At 43.9% G+C, this 17624-nt stretch overlaps 1 protein-coding gene across 1 annotated transcript in view; it reads right to left on the bottom strand.

Moving 5' to 3' along the window:
• gcgra (glucagon receptor a) overlaps positions 1-17624 on the bottom strand; it is a 189236-nt gene that overhangs the window by 6312 nt on the left and 165300 nt on the right. The window contains 10 exon segments of the mRNA XM_028819982.2: positions 35-76; positions 2478-2616; positions 2804-2892; positions 4014-4083; positions 5796-5856; positions 9510-9585; positions 9587-9673; positions 12832-12985; positions 16409-16515; positions 17380-17492. Coding sequence (XP_028675815.2) covers positions 35-76; positions 2478-2616; positions 2804-2892; positions 4014-4083; positions 5796-5856; positions 9510-9585; positions 9587-9673; positions 12832-12985; positions 16409-16515; positions 17380-17492 — 938 coding nt within the window.

Raw genomic sequence — 17624 nt, 5'->3', positions numbered from 1 at the left:
AGAGTGGAAGTTGACTTTAAAATATTTTACTGACCTCTTTATTGACAAAACAGTACAAAATCGAAACCAGCAAACCCTAGAAAGACAAAGACAAAAAAAAAAAATTCAATTAGTTTTTCAAATGACGCGGTTATTATCCCATTTCAATTTTACAGCTCAATGAGCTGTCTGAAAAATGATAATGTGGTAGGAAAAGAACACGGCCGCCGCCGCCACCGCATAATCTTCCTGCAACCCTCGGTGATGAATGGCTTCAGCGTAGAGACAATGCGAGGCCTTAAGCGAGTGGTTGTAAGGCGACGTGACTCGGCCCGCGTGCTTCGTGCCGTCCGGCTGGGGTCTTAGGGGCCATTTTAAAAGTGCTAAGCCATGCTGTCACATGTACAGAGTAGAGTGAAGTTGTTACTTGCGCATCCAATTGACATTCAGCGTGTCGCTCCTCTTCCAACCCCATGATAAACGAGAACATAGTAACCTCCTTGGCGTCACACGTTTACACCCGGAACACCAGAAAAAATCTTATTATGTGCAACAGAAACATGTAAATACCAAATTGTCAACATAAATCCAGTAGGAAAGGCACGTCTGGGGACAAATAAAGCCCCCCAACCAGCCCCTAGGTGCACTATGAACACTGAGAGTACCATTTTGGTAAGTCAAAGGGCATACTCTGGACACCGAAGGGGACCCTCGCTGGGTACTTGAAGTCTAATAATACTGAATGTGTGCAGTATACACCAAGAGACACCATGTAGCTCAAGCAAGGTTGTCTCCAGACCTTTATGAACCCCTCCTACCACCCCTACCCCTCCATATAGGCTTTGACTGGCAATGATTGTCTCTTTTAAGGAGTGACATAAACTCATTCAGGTGGAAGAACAGCAGGACTCGGAAGCTGCCCGACTCGACACCCTGCTCTTAATGACTTTTAGACAGTCCCACCTGATGTCACGTCTCGGCCTAGGGTTCCTCCCCTGGGTGGGGATTGAAATTCATATTTAATGTCTGTTTTTGATTCCTTGATTCCTTTTAACGTTCCTTTTTTGCTTATGTGTATTATGCATCATTTTTGATTCTGTATATGTATGGAAGTGGCCTGTGTTATGTTCCATGTGTTTGGCAGATGCTTCCCCAGGAGGCGGGGCCACTCACCGCCACTGCCGTATAAATTCCGGAAGGTCTTCTACAGTTCCTGGGGATTTATTTTGAACATGTCTGGGAGTCACTGAGTTGACTTGTGATTACTTGTTTCATTGAATTTCGGGATTTTCGACCCTCTGCTCCATATATTAATGATTCTTTGAATGTCTCCATTGGGTTTGCTTTGGATTGCCTTTGGTGTTACAGGCATCTCCTTAATTTTTTGCCTTTTTGTGCTTCTACGGAGCTTCATACTTGTCACAAGCAGGAAGATTTATGAAGACTCTGTGTTTGCCCTTATGACGACCCGGGGTTTGATGGTGATATCCCCCGCTAGTGGCCAATTTGTGGAAGTGTTTTTTGGACTCTGACACAGTCTCTCTCAAGAGCCCCAATCAGAGCCTCCATTGACTCTGTGAAGATCACAACATCGTCAGTAAAGTCAAGATCAGTGAACCTTTCTTCGTCAACATGCCCCACAGCCACTGGACCAAGACCCAGGCCTTTAATGACCTCTTGGGCACAGATGTCAGCAGTGTGTCTGTCTGCGGAGAGAGTGTTGACCTCATCAAGAGGTTTATTTACCATTCATGTCTCTGGTGACTTTTCCTATGATTAATTGGGGGAGCATGGGGGGTCATGAGTTGGCTGGAAAGGGTTGCGTTGCGCTCCCGATATCTTTGCAAAAGGACGAAGGTCCAAGTCTTTAGAGTTCTTTAGAGTCCTGGTGCTCCCTGTTTGTGAGACATGGACCCTATCCAGTGACCTGATACGAGGACTCCTTCGGTCTCTTCAGAGAATCCTTGGGTCCTGCTGGTTTGACTTTGTGTTGCTCATGGAGTCCCGAATGAGGCACATGACCTGCATTGTGAGGGAGCGTCAGTTATGGCACTACGGCCATGTGGCACGATTCCCCAAGGGTGATTTGGCTCACAGGATCTTCATTGTTGAGGACCCAAGCAACTGGACCAGGCCAAGGGGATGCCCACGTAACACTTGGCTGCGGCAGATAGATTTCTGGAGGGTGGGACTGCACCGCATGTCTGCCTGGGGGGTTGCCAACCAGGATCCCGAGCTGTTTCATCATGTAGTGGGTGTGGCAACACGCTGTACCAGCACATGCCCCCCGAAGCTGACCAGACCTGACCTTTTTGGACTCCTTGTTCACGACACCCGGCTGGATCATACTGTATATTCTACTGCACATGCCATTGCCAACGACTGAATTTATTAATTGTTACTTGGCTTTTTGTTGACAGAATAACCTGACGTCACTGGAGCAGAAGGCCGCATGCTTAACTTCACAAAGGCTGATTAAATCTGATGGCAAACCTCACCTGAATTGAGTTGAAGAAAAGCAGGTAAAACAATCTGATGTAGCGCAAGGTGCCATGGGCATTTTCATCAGTCACGGCAATAAACACAACTTTGTGCATCCCCAGCAGCGGAATGAGGGTCAGAGTGGACTTGGCTAACCTGAAGGAGAAAGCAAATGGAAAATCACTCCATGAAAATCAACAATCTGCATCTCAGAGGAGTTGCCCACCCTCGCCTCCACGATAAGCCTGTTTCATTCATTAATTTATGCATTTTAGAAGAACTGAATTTCAGACCCAGTTATTTGTCATTTTAGTGAAGTCAATAAACAAATAAAAAGGCTTACCGAAATTTGTAATCTGTGTATCCCATCTGGTGAGCTCTCAGCTTGGACACAAGTATCATTATAACACGGGAAAAAATAAAAAAATTTATCTGAAACAGATGGAGTTGAGACATAACGTTTAAACGTCAGGAATCCCTGAGCCACTCTGCACTTTTAACTTATCAAGATCAGGAGACGGTGAGAAAGCTAGCCAGGTTCCTGACCACGAGTCACACCAAATCATTTACACACACAAAAGCACACACACTGTTCCCATTAATGAACACACAGTAATTAAAAGATCCAAACATTTAATTAGAATGCACAATGTAAGCGAAAGCAATTTAATATGATAATGCATGTGTTATGTTTCAGCCAGGATTCCTCCTGTGTCCCTCTGGTTGCTATGCCTTTGTCATTTCAACAGATGGTGCATCACACACATCTGTAGTAATAAAACGCATTGCATTTGTCATTCCAACAGACGGTGCACCACTACCGTTAAAACTGCTTTTACGAATCCTATACCAAGTCACTCATAACAGAGACTGTGTGAGTTGGGGGTACACCTTTTGGAGTTCTGAGCACCGTAATACTCTAAAATTTGATACGCTAACATTCGATCGATGAGTGGGGTGGGGCTGAGGTCCCACTTGGAGTTTCACGCACCATAACAAACTAACAATCGAGCAACAAAGTGGGAGGTTTGGGGGTCCCCCTTGAAGTTTCCAGTCCCACAATGCATCAACATTTGATTGACAAGTTGGGGGATCACCCTTTTTGTTAACTTCGAGCACCACAAAACATTCACACTTGATCGACGAGAAAGGTGGTTTAGATACATATGATACATGCTGGTACACTTGAAAAAACTGCCAGCATGCAACTACTAAAAACAGAGAAGTGCCGGTACTTCTTACCGGTGCATACCGGCACACTGTATGGAACGAACTGCTAAACAAAATAGACAAAAAAAGAAATGTAATCATTAGCCTGGCTGAAACATAACAGCATGCAAATGAAGTGCATCTTTGAAAATAATGACTAATTTCACATTCACAGTAGGAGGCCAATGTCTCTTTCAAATACAAGTTACAAGAACTTCAAAGAATTATCGCACAGAGAAATGCAGTTACATTACGAGTTCTTTTCTATTTTTAATTTACAGACTAAATCTAATCGTTCTACTAAATACATTGAAAAATGCCTCATATGGCAGAGTCGAACTTACCACGATGGCGAGAACAATTGGGACGCGAATGATCCACCAGTATGCCATATTTTCATTTCTTCCCCAGCATCTGTTTATCAAGATATAAAATGCAATCTAGATTTTTAGAGTCCAAATAAAATCCTTTTGTTTGTGATCAGATTTTGCATGAACATTAAACGAGAATCAGGAACAAGAAGATTAACGTGCAGTTAATGGAATCATTGATGCTTTGGCATGCATGGGAGAGACACGAGACAAATGCGGGATGCCCATTGACAATTTAGATTCAGTTGTGCTTCGGATGGAGACAACCTGCAGGCCAAGGTGCCAAGGGTATGAGATGGTTACGATAGCTTGGGGTATGGGGGGGGGTGATGGTCAGCCTGTGTAATGCTTTGATTTTGGGTGCTTGCAGGTGAAATTAAACTACGTGATTTATTACAAAGGGACGTGGACAGAACTCAGACTTGGGCAAATTTGGGGCAGATGAAGTTTCACGTGAGTAAATGCGGGAATGAAAAAGGTTTCACAATGAAAGGAAAGGAAGCCGCCTGAGTAGCAATGGACAATTGGATTCAATGTACCACTTTGTTTGTTTTTTTGAAATACCCGATTGACATATTGATCAGCACACTGAAAATACATTAAATTCCTTCCTGGAGTGTGATTTTAACATCTGAGGGTAAATCAAAAAGTAAAGGCAATTTGAAAGTTAAGCAAGAGGGATCTGGGGCCCCCTTTGGAGCTTCGAGTGCCACGACACTGTAACATTCAAGCACTAAGCGGGGTTATCCTTTCTGTCAGATTCCTCCACCGCCATACACTAACATTTTATTGACAAGCAGGAGTTTGGGGCTACCCCATTTGATTCGATTGACAAGGTGGTTGGAGGTTTGGGGTTCCCCTTGAAGATCTGACCCCATTGTGCCCCTTTTTTGTTTCTCCGCCACAGAGCATCAATCCAGGGGATCCAGTTCCCCCTGGTAGTCACGTTTGTGGCAATTTCCCATTTCTCAGCGACCCGTCACAAGGCATTTCGCCAACCGTTCGTGCCCTTCCCCAGTTGTGATTCACGACAAGCTCTGACATTAGGTGGCCCCATTGTTTAAAAAGCACCGGTCAGATGATGGTCGAACCAACACATCGCAGTGAAATCTCTTTGGGCTGAGGGAGTGAAAGCTGCTGAAATTCACTGAAGGCAGTTGGCCTGTGCAGATCAGTAAGCTTTTTGGGTACCCATCTTGCACAAACGTTACGGTATCCTCAAGTCGTCAAGTGTGCAGATCCATAGCTGATACCCAAAGGTTGCCCGCAGAAGTGGACAATGTGATCCGTCGGTCCTCTCTGATGAAGACATTTGCCACGTCGATGTGGGTTTGTGTGCGCAATGCTGATGGTCGAGCAGTTCCAACTTCGTCGCTTACGCTTTATTCTTCCCCACTATAAACCTTCCTATTCATTCATAACTTTCCGTCATGTCCTGCTGTTTTCACTTTCATCCTGAGCTGACATTCTTCGGGGAAATTCCAGAGGTTTCATTCCCCTCCTGACAAAGAAATCTCACTATGACTTGTTGGTCAACGATGGTGTGATCCCCATAACGGAGCGTCCACGTTAATTTGACCTTGGCTTCAACTGGACATATGGCACTGTGCGAATTCAAACTACCCATAAGCCATTGCGAATGCGCTGCATTGCATCAGCTTCTATTCGTCGTGGTTACCACGTATTTTTCAGCTTGCCTTTACTTTCATTTTACCCCCATACTAATTAAATTAAAGATGATGTTTCGGTGCTTACTCTTTGTCTTCATAGAGGTACTTGACTATCACCCATGGCACTGTAAAGAGAAGTGGAGCTCCTGTACAAACAGAGACAAAACATGAAAGAGTCAGTCATTAAACTATTCAGCTGTCACAACTCGCCATGACAGTCCGCTTCCAAGAAGTTTAAAAGACCAACACTTCCGGGACACTAGGGATATCTCTGAATCTGGGAGGTGTGGTGACACGACGGGTCGTGGTGACGCCTCTTAGCTCCAAATCCTGGTCTCGTCACTGCGGAGTTTGGTCTTTGTGGATTTTCTTCTGCATTCCAAAAGACATCCATGTTAGGCTGACTCAGTATGAAGAGCTGTACGGTGTGCCGTCCTGCCCAGGTTGACGTCCTGCTTGATACCCAAGAGGCTCCACGTCCTCACAAACCAATATGTTACGTGCTTACATGTGTTCAATTGTTCAATTTGAATCATTATTTCTAGGTATTTTTCCATTAAAGGACCTGATAGTCCTTGTGCTTTGTGGGTGGACCCTCAGGAGGTGGAGCCACCCTTGACTTCCCCACTCCCGATCCTTCCCCTCTTGCTATTAAACCCACAACAGCTTGTGAAGGAGTTTTCTGTGGATTTCCTGATTCTCACGATTTACAGTAAATCCTCAATACACACGGATTCCAATCCCACAAATTAGTTTTCCTGCTATTACAAATGTGTAACTCATTTTGCGACATCCACAGTTTACTCATGCCTATTTGTGGGCCGAAAAATATTCTGGGAGTCCCTCGTGTGCAGCAGCGAAACGTGAGATTGATCAACAACAGGTCTGTGATGCCCTTAGATGTTCAGGACTTCACGCGCTACACTGAATATGAATACACAAGTAAGCCCGCAATTCACTAGCGAATCGGAAATCCAAGAATGGCAATCAGTTTCTGTTCCGTCCGATATCTGGATGGATGACATATCATGGAGGGTGGGTGCGTGTGGGGAAATGTCATTTAATTACATAAGCATATCTGTACTAAAGCGGTTTTGTTTTGTGGAGACGTGATTCCGTTGCCCTTTGCTGACACCGACTGCTGGCAGAGTGGAGCACAGCAAGTTTAGTGTACAGGTTGTGGTGTTTGTGTGCCAGCCACTGAGTCTGGGAAGCCGCCGGGTTAGAGTCTGTGACCGTTATGTGATCTATATTACTGGCACAGTAGATTATAGCAAGTGTAGCTCACAGGTTGTGTTGTTTGGGTGCCACCTACTGACTCTGGGAAGCCACTGCGATTTGGGAAGCCGCTGTGTTTGACTCTGGGGCGGGCGCCACGGCGCATTACGTTGTGTTATTTGGGCGCCACCTACTGACTCTGGGAAGCCGCCACGCTTTGGGAAGTTGCTGCGTTTGACTCTGGACTCTGGGGCGGGCGCCAAACTGAATGAACGTTATGTGATCTACATTACTGGCACAGTGGATTAGAGCAAGTCTAGTTTACAGGTGGTGTTGTTTGGGCGCCACCTACTGACTCTGGGAAGCCGCCGCATTTTAGAAAGCTGCTGCGTTTGACTCTGGACTCTGGGGCGGGCGCCAAGGCCGCAGTGCGCATGCGCCTCGGTGTGTCTGCCATGAGTCTGCCGCACGTCCGCCGTGCATATATTAACTGTGGTTTAGTAAGATAGATGGCGGTGAGAGGTGTGGGTAAGCCGTGGAAGCCCACTCGTGATGGAGACCGGGGCTTGGCAATCGTTCACCGTGAACGAGGAAGTCCCAGTAAGTGTAGCATCATAAACTCACACTGTTATTGATCTGGAGAGATCCCAAGCCCAACGTCCAGGAAAACTTCCAAAAGTGCCCACTAGAGGCAGTAGAGAATCAGGACCAGATAGTGAAATAAGAACAAAGTGGAGTATGCGCTTGTTTGGGGTTAGGGTCAAAACCAAAGAAACCAGCTGACCTTTCACCAACGGCAATTAAATCTCCTCCTCAAATCGGCTTACTGCACCGGGAGCAAGGCAGGAGGCAGTCAGACAGGGGGCTAAGTTCCACAGTCCAGAGCCATTTTGTCACCATTTTGCCTAAACTGCACGTCTTTTCGACTGAAGACATGAGGACGACATGCAAACTCCACACATCTGGATGTGAGAATCGAAACCAAGACCCCAAATGTGTGAGGCAGCACGGCATGGAATGTATTATGCTTATCAAAACGAAATGAAAAGTCAGCAATTAAACCTTTTGTGGGGGGGGTATGGGTAGATTGGGGGGGGGGGGTCCTAGAACTTTAAAATGATAATTCAAAGCACTGAAGGTTATTGAAATCTTATCTCTGCTAGGGAGTTCATCCATCCATCCATTTTCCAAACCCGCCTGAATCCGAACACAGGGTCACGGGGGTCTGCTGGAGCCAATCCCAGCCAACACAGGGCACACAGGCAAGGAACCAATCCGGGCAGGGTGCCAACCCACCGCAGTCTGCTAGGAGTTGAATCCATTAATATTTAATAAACCCCCTACTTGTTAAGCAATTAATTAATTTATTTATTTATTTGTTAATTTGTCTCATTTTTCTTCCACAATAGCTACTACTTTACTATCCAGCAAGAATAATCAGACTTTATATTCAGAAAATACTTAAAATGACATAACATGAATATACTCAGAGTACACTAAAGAAAAGTGAAACATGAAGCAGTCAGTGACTCCCGTCCTCTCCTTCCTGCATATATTTGTGGGAAGTTAATTAAAATAAACATTTCATTAAAATGATTTTAAAAGACTTACTGTACATCTTCACTAATTAAAAATCCGTAACCCTTGGGCAGTCACGGCGTCGCTGTCTTTTATTGCTTGATTTACTCTAAGAGTGAATGCGCATCACAGAGCAGCGATGAGAAGCCTTCGTCTGGAAATCAGACCCACCCGAAGCCCACTGGCTTAAAATCCACATCGGTCCAGAGATGGACTGGAGAGACTCAGAGTGGAAAATCCTAAAATCGGCTGTCGATTCGGGACAATTTAAAAATGGAGTCCTTCTCTGAACGTCAGGGTTTCTGTGTCAGTTACTGAGTAAGGCGCAGGGCGAGCGGACCCTTGGATTCTTCCTTTCGGCCTCTGACGAATGTGGCACAGGAAGCTTACTACTTGGAGTAACAAATTGAAGGGAGGTGGTACTCTATCACTGAAGGGGATAAAACTTTATTTGGGCACCAGGGCACAAAAATATTTCATCTGGGGTCAACTACGGCCCACCTGCAATGCTGCCATGGCTACTTTGTTGGGAAACACTGGTGTACAGTAGATTCTTATGTCTTTCTTTTCAGAATAGTAGGCAGGATAGATAGATAGATAGATAGATAGATAGATAGATAGATAGATAGATAGATAGATAGATAGATAGATAGATAGATAGATAGATAGATAGATAGATAGATAGATAGATAGATAGATAGATAGATAGATAGAACTTTATTTATCCCCAGGGGGAAATTTGTCTTTTTACTGATGCTCTTTAAATAGATAGACAGATAGATAGATATGAAAGGCACTATACAAAGAAATTAATAAAAAATAATAATAAATATGCAATGAGAAAAAGAGGAATAACTAATAGAATTCAACATAACTTAAATTACCATTAACTATACGCAACTTTCAAGCCACTGGTAGTTCTAATAGTAACTATTAGAAGTTATTAGTGCTTTAAAAATTTCGGTTGGCCTGCTGACAGATTAAAAGGTGCCGGGTCACTTACCCCAGCCAATACACCAGGTACATTTTAAAATAACTTTTCTCTCCGTGAACACAGTCAGCACAAGCAGGTTGAGCAGGGTAGAGGCCCTCGACCAGCAGCCAGTTGAAGCTGGATATCATGCTGTAGTGGATTAACACCATGGCGATCTTACAGCCGATGTAACTCTGGAAATGGAGACCGAAAGATGTAAGGTGTGAGTGAAAGGGGTACACACAAAAGGAGTGCTTAATAAAGTTAATTTTTGAACCAGTTGGAATACATAATTAAATATACAATTTACAACAACCTCCATTCTGCCTATACTGCGGTGGGTTGGCACCCCTGCCCGGGATTGGTTCCTGCCCTGTGTTGGCTGGATTGGCTCCAGCAGAACCCCGTGGACCCTGTGTTTGGATTCTGCGGGTTGGAAAATGGATGGATGGATTCTGCCTATATAGGACATGCATCCCCAAACAAATGGTGCTTCAAAGAAGGGAAAACATTGTAAAATCTTGAATGAGACGAGTCTTTATACTTTTACTATTGATACCCAAAACATACTCAGACAATGGCTGATGTGTTATTATAGTGGGCTCACACTGTCACACAGCATTGGAGTATTACAGTGACACTCAAGCATCGGTAGATGACAGGAATTTTTTTCTCTCTATTGTTCCATACCCAACTGTGAACCTGCACATATACTGTGACTGGTCCAAGTGTACCACACCTCACAGCAATGAATGATTACAGTGCACAGTAGACACACAGGCCGCAGTCTAACAGTGTACACGCAAATGACAAGTGACCACGTCATCTATCAGCAGGTGTCCCTAAAATCAAAAAGAAAGGGTGGGAGTGCAAAGACAAGCAAGGCACTGAGAATTCTTTATTGGTAATTAAATGCTGTTCATTATTAGATCAGATTAAAAAGGCAAAAATCTCACCTAGAGTTCAATCTCTGCCTCAACAAAAGCGATTATTTAATTTGTTGATTAAATTATTATTTTTTTATTAAGTTGTGTAGACTTTTGGTATCCACTGTACATACAGAAAGATACAGTCTAAAGTATAGAATGCTCCTTATGAGACAGACAGACAGACAGACAGACAGACAGACAGACAGACAGACAGATAGATAGATAGATAGATAGATAGATAGATAGATAGATAGATAGATAGATAGATAGATAGATAGATTTCTAGCTTCGTTGGCAAGATTAGATAGATATATGGATATGAAAGACAATGAATAATAATAAAAATAATAATAATAATAATTCTTTGCATTTATATAGCGCTTTTCTCACTACTCAAAGCACTTATCGACAATAGGAACTCATTACTACAATTTCAGAAAAGTTGTTTTTACAATAACGGCCTCTTTCTATGTGAGTGATTTGTCATTTTCCTCACTGGCATTTTTGGAGATCATGTAAGACACCCTGCTAGTGTTAAACGTGTCAGCATGGCAGCACCACTCCAACACATAACAGAGATGCTAATTCAAGGGACTCCAACTGTAATTCTGCTTCTTGGTGTGACTCTCATCATGAAGGCCTGAGTTTAATTCTCAGCAGCATAGCCAGGAGCAATTTATAAATTCTTCCTGCTGGTTTTCATCTTATTGGTAAAGTGGAAAGTTATTCATTTACATAAAGTAATTAGCAAAATTGTTCTGAAAATTATCTGTTTTGTACAAAGGGAAGCCTCTTTAATTGTGAAAAATGCTGAGAAGTGATACTCTTCCAAGGAACTCTTGTGAGTGCCACAGGTTTACCAATGTGTGTTACACTGAACTTCCACATCTAAATATCTATTTATTATACATTGTCTTTCATATCTACGTATCTATTTAATCTTGCCAACTACACTTAAATCTATCTATATATTATATAGTACCTTTCACATCTGTCTGTCTATATATCTATCTATCATATAGTGCCTTTCTATCTATCTATATATCTATTATATAGTGCCTTTCACTTCCATCTATTTATTATATAGTGCCCTTCACATCTATCTATCTATCTATCTATCTATCTATCTATCTATCTATCTATCTATCTATCTATCTATCTATCTATCTATCTATCTATCTATGTATGATATAGCGCCTTTCTCATCCATTGATCTGCTTCTTTCTTCTAAATACTTATTGAAGCTTTGATATCAGATTGCACTAAAATAACAAATTATGGCCACCAGTGGATAATCAGCTCGCCTTCCACAGACGCCTTTAACAGAATAAACGTGAATCATTAATACTTTAGCTGCCCCTGCAAGTACAGAAGCCATTTGAAAGATGGTTGCTTAGCAGCGCACCAGCCGAGAGAGCCAAAGCAGAGTAATTAGAAATGGCCGAGCCACACAAATGTTTTCTAGGAAAAGAGGAAGACGAGCAGCCTGTCAAGTGTCTGTCATCGTTTGACTGCGCGATTATTTCTAATTAGCCTGCCAGGAAGTTACTAGAGGTGTCGTTTATCCCACTTTCCAAACTGAAGTTATGTTCTTTTTCTTTTACATGTTTTTCATGTGAATGTACTTTTTTTATTAAATAATAGTCATTTACTTTATTTGTATTATTTTTGTTTACTTTGGTTTGATTAATAATAGCGTTGGGTTGCCTGTGCAGTGTACCTCCATTTCATCCCATGTATTTGTATATTAAAGTCAAACATCGTAAACGTCAAAAACAGAACAAAAGGTCAAAAAACCCTGAAAAATCACAAGGAGACGCTCACCAACACCAGCACATTCAATGAACCGCAAGGGACTGTGGGTTTCCCTCCTCCTTTATAGGACTGAGGGCGGTCCCTGGACATTGATTGGCAGGTGGCCCCGCCTCTTGGGGTACCACCCACAAAACACCTGATGTATTGAAGAAGGTTCTTAGACTTATAAAGAAACTAAACAATTGACACTGTTAACATAACAAATGACCAAAACAGACATTTGGTCCCCAGCCAGCTGAAACATAACACTGTGAAGCAGCAAAGTGAACCAATAAATCAATAAAGACGATGAGAGTCGCTCACTCAAGCCAACTGAACTCATCAACGTGTGTGACCTCAGGGCTGCTAACTTGCTAGGCTTATGGTACCACCCATCCTTCCTTCAGTCTTCTAGACCGCTAGTCTACTTCACGTTCATGATTCCATATCTCTGTAATTGTTAACGCATCAAATGAATTTTCTAATCATCAATATAGCACCCACCATTCATCAGGTCCTACTTGCCATTGCATCCCCTCATTAAATATTTCACACTTCAACACGTTCTCTTCATGCTACTTCAACACGTTCCATCGAGTTGGTCTTCTTCTCGCTTGGCGGTGCCCTACCTCATTGGCGGCATTCAACTGGGCCGGGATGTCCTTCTGCCGATCAAACACGCCGATGTTCATTAAAGCGTCTTTGATCAAGATGGAGACGGCCCGTAAGATGAAAGATGCAAAGAGGTTCATGTGGATGTAATTCCTCATACAGTGCAACTTCCTGAATGAAAACAAGAAGAGAAAATAAATGAGCTACAGTCAACACAGCATCCATTCAACAAAACGTGCAGTCATTTATTTTCGTGTTCACGATCAGCGATGAGGGAAACGGAATATGCAGAGTTTGCGAAACAAATGGTGTTCTGCCACTTGTAAAATCCGCAGCCTTAGCACATGTCATTTCAACCTTTTATCCCAGGAATTCTGGAATAGCCCAGAAAAAGGTAAGAACCACACATCTCCACTTAGAAACAACAGAATACGATCACACTGAGTGCTCCAGCATCGTGCATTCTGCCTGTGTGCAGGACAATTTCTTTCTCGACTTTAGTGCTGATGCTTTACATTACAAATGCAATATTCTTGAATTGGCTTAATCAAGTTTAGGTAAAAATGCAATATATCAGTTACATGAAAAGCAAACATGAAATATGCAAATGTCACACACATAAACTAAGCCCACCTGTGCTTGATACTCACCCCACCCCTTACTTGTGCTTGCTGTTTGCCAGTAGCTCCTCCCACCTGTTCTTGATACTCCACCCCCAGCCCTCCTTTGTACTTGCTACTTGCCAGTGGCCCCACCCCACCTGTACTTGATACTCTGCCCCTGTCATCCATTGTGCCTGCTATTTGCCAGTGGCCCCACCCCACCTGTACTTGATTCTCCGCCCCCAGCCCCTTCTGTCTCACACGGTATCTTTAGAGTTACATAGTAAACAGCCTAATATCAGCAGCATATGTATGTCGGTCTTCTTCCTTGCCAGGTTGACACAAGTTATTGTCTTTAACTACTTGTGAGGTGATCAGCACTTTTCAGCTTCCACCATGACAGTTCAAAGCACCCCTGTGCTTCCTGCAGCCAGCACTTATGGTTATGGGTGCCCAGATCCTTGTCTACTATGCTGTGTTGGATATTTGCTCTCATAGTTTCTTATGCCAGCTCCGGAGGCACAGTGACTCTGACTCAGCCTATGGTTTCCTTCCGCGTCCTTCACATGTCGCATTCGCTCCTTTTAGTTTTAGGTTTCATGTCACCTGTTCAGCAGTACAACGAGATGCTTATTTGCATGTCACCTCACAGTCTCAGAAAGGTAAACTGTCAAATGAAATATTACAAACAGTTAAGACTCTCTGCCAGCCCCTAATATTAACAGTAGAAATAAATCCATTACTAAAGTACATGCAATGTACTTCTCTTGCCATGTTTGCAACTGCAGACCATAACATGATGGGTCAATAGTGTCACAGAGTCCAGTGAAATTCTTTGTTGGGTGTGCTAAAGAACACACGACATGTCACCCCTCTCCGGCGTCATGATCACCTGGAAACTTCCTTACCTGAAAACCTGCTTGATACTCCATCCCCAGCCCTCCTTTGTACTTGCTATTTGCTAGTGGCCCCTCCCACTTGTTCTTGATACTCCACCCCTGTCCTCCATTGTGCCTGCTATTTGCTAGTGGCCCCTCCCACCTGTTATTGATACTCCGCCCCAGCCCTCCATTGTGTCTGCAATTTGTCACTAGTGCTTTCCACATATGCTTGATACTCCGCCCCTGTCCTCTATTGTGCCTGCTATTTGCTAGTGGCCCCTCCCACCTGTTCTTGATACTCCGCCCCAGCCCTCAATTGTGTCTGCTATTTGTCATTGGTGCTTCCCACATATGCTTGACACTCCGCCCCTGTCCTCTTTTGTACTTGCTATTTGCCAGTGGCCCCTCCCACCTTTAGTTGATACTCCACCCCTGTCCTCCATTGTGCCTGCTATTTGCCAGTGGCCCCTCCCACCTGTTCTTGCTACTCCGCCCCAGCCCTCCATTGTGTCTGCTATTTGTCACTGGTGCTTTCCACATATGCTTGACATTCCACTCCCAGTCCTTAGTTGTACCTGCTATTTGCCTCCCACCCTCTGCTTGATACTCCGCCCCCAGCCCCTTCTGTCTCACATGATGTCTTTAGAGTTACATGGTAAACAGGCTAATGTCAGCAGCATATGTATGTCAGTCTTCTTCTTTGCCAGGTTCACACGAGTTTCTGTCTTTAACTACTTGTGAGGTGATCAGCACTTTTTAGTTTCCACCATGACAGTTCAGCACACCCCTGTGCTTCCAGTAGCCGGCGCTTATGGTTATGGGTCCCCAGATCCTTGTCTGCTATGCTGTGTTGGATTTTTGCTCTCACAGTTTCTTATGCTGGCTCCGGAGGGACAGGAACTCTGACTCAGCTTATGGTTTCCTTCAGCGTCCTCAACGTGTCGCATTCGGTCCTTTTAGTTTTAGGTTTCATGTCACCTGTTCAGCAGTACAACGAGATGCTTACTTGCATGTCACCTCACAGTCACAGAAAGGTAAACCATCAAATGAAATATTACGAACAGTTAAGACCCTATGCCAGCCCTTAATATTAACAGTATCCATAAATCCATTGCTAAAGTATACGCAATGTACCCCCTTGCCATGTGTTTCAAGTGCAGACCACAACTCTCTCTTCGGTGTCACGATCACCTTGAAACATCCTTACCTGAAACCTCTCAGAAGACCATTTACAATGCAATATTCTTGAACTGGCTTGATCAAGTTTAGATTTGTGAGGGGACCAGCGCTTATCCCGGAAGCATCAAAGTAAAGCAGGAACCAAACCCCAGGCTAAATGTGAACGTTGGTTCTGGAGCCAGCAGCACACGCCATGAGAAAGTTTGATTTACCTTAGCCAAACCAACTTTTGGGGTTTGTTTGGAAAGTGTTGACTTAAGTGTGCGTGCCCAGTGATATGACTCGGAGTCCCAAAGTGCATTAAGTCTCAAAAATGCCCACTGGGGGGGGGGGGGGGGATTTCCTGCCAAACCCTGGCTAGATATAAGGGAAAACACAGCATTTAATGGAATACCCTGAAGCTCCAAAGAGCACAAAAGGTATAAAGAAGTTTCCAGCAACACAAGGCAATCCAACGAACAAAGTCGCAACGCAGAATCCAAGATGGAGTCAAAAACTTTCCAAATAAAAATGACAAAGCACCGTTCAATAGCAAGGAAACTCAGCAACTCCCTAGCGCATTCCGAATGAACCACCAGGAAGTGTGGGAGACCCATCTGGATTGATAGGGCAGAGGGAGGGAAGTTACTGGCGGGACCAACCCACAAAACCAGCTCTGCACATAATCAACATACAGAATGAGCAAAAGAAACAGAAAACATGAATCTGAAATCTGAGGAACTCTGGCTGAGACACATCATCTGGTACTGGATGCTATTCATAAAATCCGGTTTTATTCGGTCCTTGGACTTTACTTTGTGCTATTGGTCAGGCCACAATGTTCTTGGGCTGTGTTCGGGTTGGATTCAAAATGTCCGTCCTGCTTAAATCTCTATTTGTGTGTGTGTGTGTGTGTGTGTGTGTGTGTGTGTGTGTGTGCCACCGAGTTTTACCTGAAGCCAATGAGAATCGCCAGAGCCAAACTAAGCACTGCCAATGACAGAGAGTAGCCGACAGTGTACACAATGTTCAGCGTGGTCAGTGTCCTCCCAATCTTCTCCTGCGGAGACACAAGAAGCACACACAAGGATTTGTCATTTCCATAAGGAAGAGCATAAGGTGCTAAACTTTCTACTCTGTCTTACATGGGGTCACTATGTCTCTTCTGGAGGTTTCTGAGGTGACCTACTGACAGAATACACATAAGGACCTAAAGTCACTAAAAGTCCCTGTATAGACTTCCATCTGCACATCTACAAACACGGATAGCCAAAGGGTCCCATTGTCAGTTGAGTAGCTTCTGAGGTGAAGTGTGGAGCCATTCCTGGTTCTGATGTTAGTCCACCATGGGACACACCACCTCACACCAGGCCAGTGGAGTGGTCAATCGACATGAATGTGGAAGAGTCCGAGATGTGAGAGGGAACCTTAATACCCAAGAGGCATGGAGAGAACATGCAAACTCCACACACAAGGCAGCTGGACAGGCAACCAAAGCCAGGAATATGGAGGTGTGAGGCAGCAGCTGGTGTATCACCAGAAACAGCTTAGTGATCTGGAAATTTGCTCTTCATTGTCAAGGGTTTCGGAAGGACTGAGTCCCCACCAGCTAAAGCAGATGAATAATACAAGGCCAGAATTCAGAACAGTCACTTAGAGTACAGCAACAGATTCTCAATCTTCCGTCCACTATTATAGTACCCGTGATGCAGATCAAAAGAAATGACCATGGAAGAGGTCTACAACCTCAACAGGCCCCACCAAAATGGCCACCGGTTACAAAAAAATTCCTAAAATTCTCAAAGGAGCTTGAGAGCCACTGCTCTGACTCAAAGGCCCTTCTGGACATCCCAAGAAATGATGTGTCCTAAAATAACCCGCAGAACATTTTCTGACGACTTAACAATCGGCCATCTCCCGTTACCTGCTCTTGGTCGTAAACCTCACACTGGCTGGCGTTCTTCAGTAGCTGCCCTTTGTCGCCTTTAAGCCACGTCCCGTTGGCCTCGCATTTCAGGAACACAAGTCCATCTTTGACTGTGGAGAAAAAATATTCAAAGAAAACATTTTAAACTGAATTATACACACACAAACACACACATTCATATATATATATATATTGTGAACTCGGTGGACGCGGCCTCTTCTCTGAAACCCCCTCTTAAACAG

This window comes from Erpetoichthys calabaricus, chromosome 14 (genome assembly GCF_900747795.2).
Source record: "Erpetoichthys calabaricus chromosome 14, fErpCal1.3, whole genome shotgun sequence".
Classification (NCBI taxonomy): Eukaryota; Metazoa; Chordata; class Cladistia; order Polypteriformes; family Polypteridae; genus Erpetoichthys; species Erpetoichthys calabaricus.
This window is presented reverse-complemented; position numbering and strand designations above follow the sequence as displayed.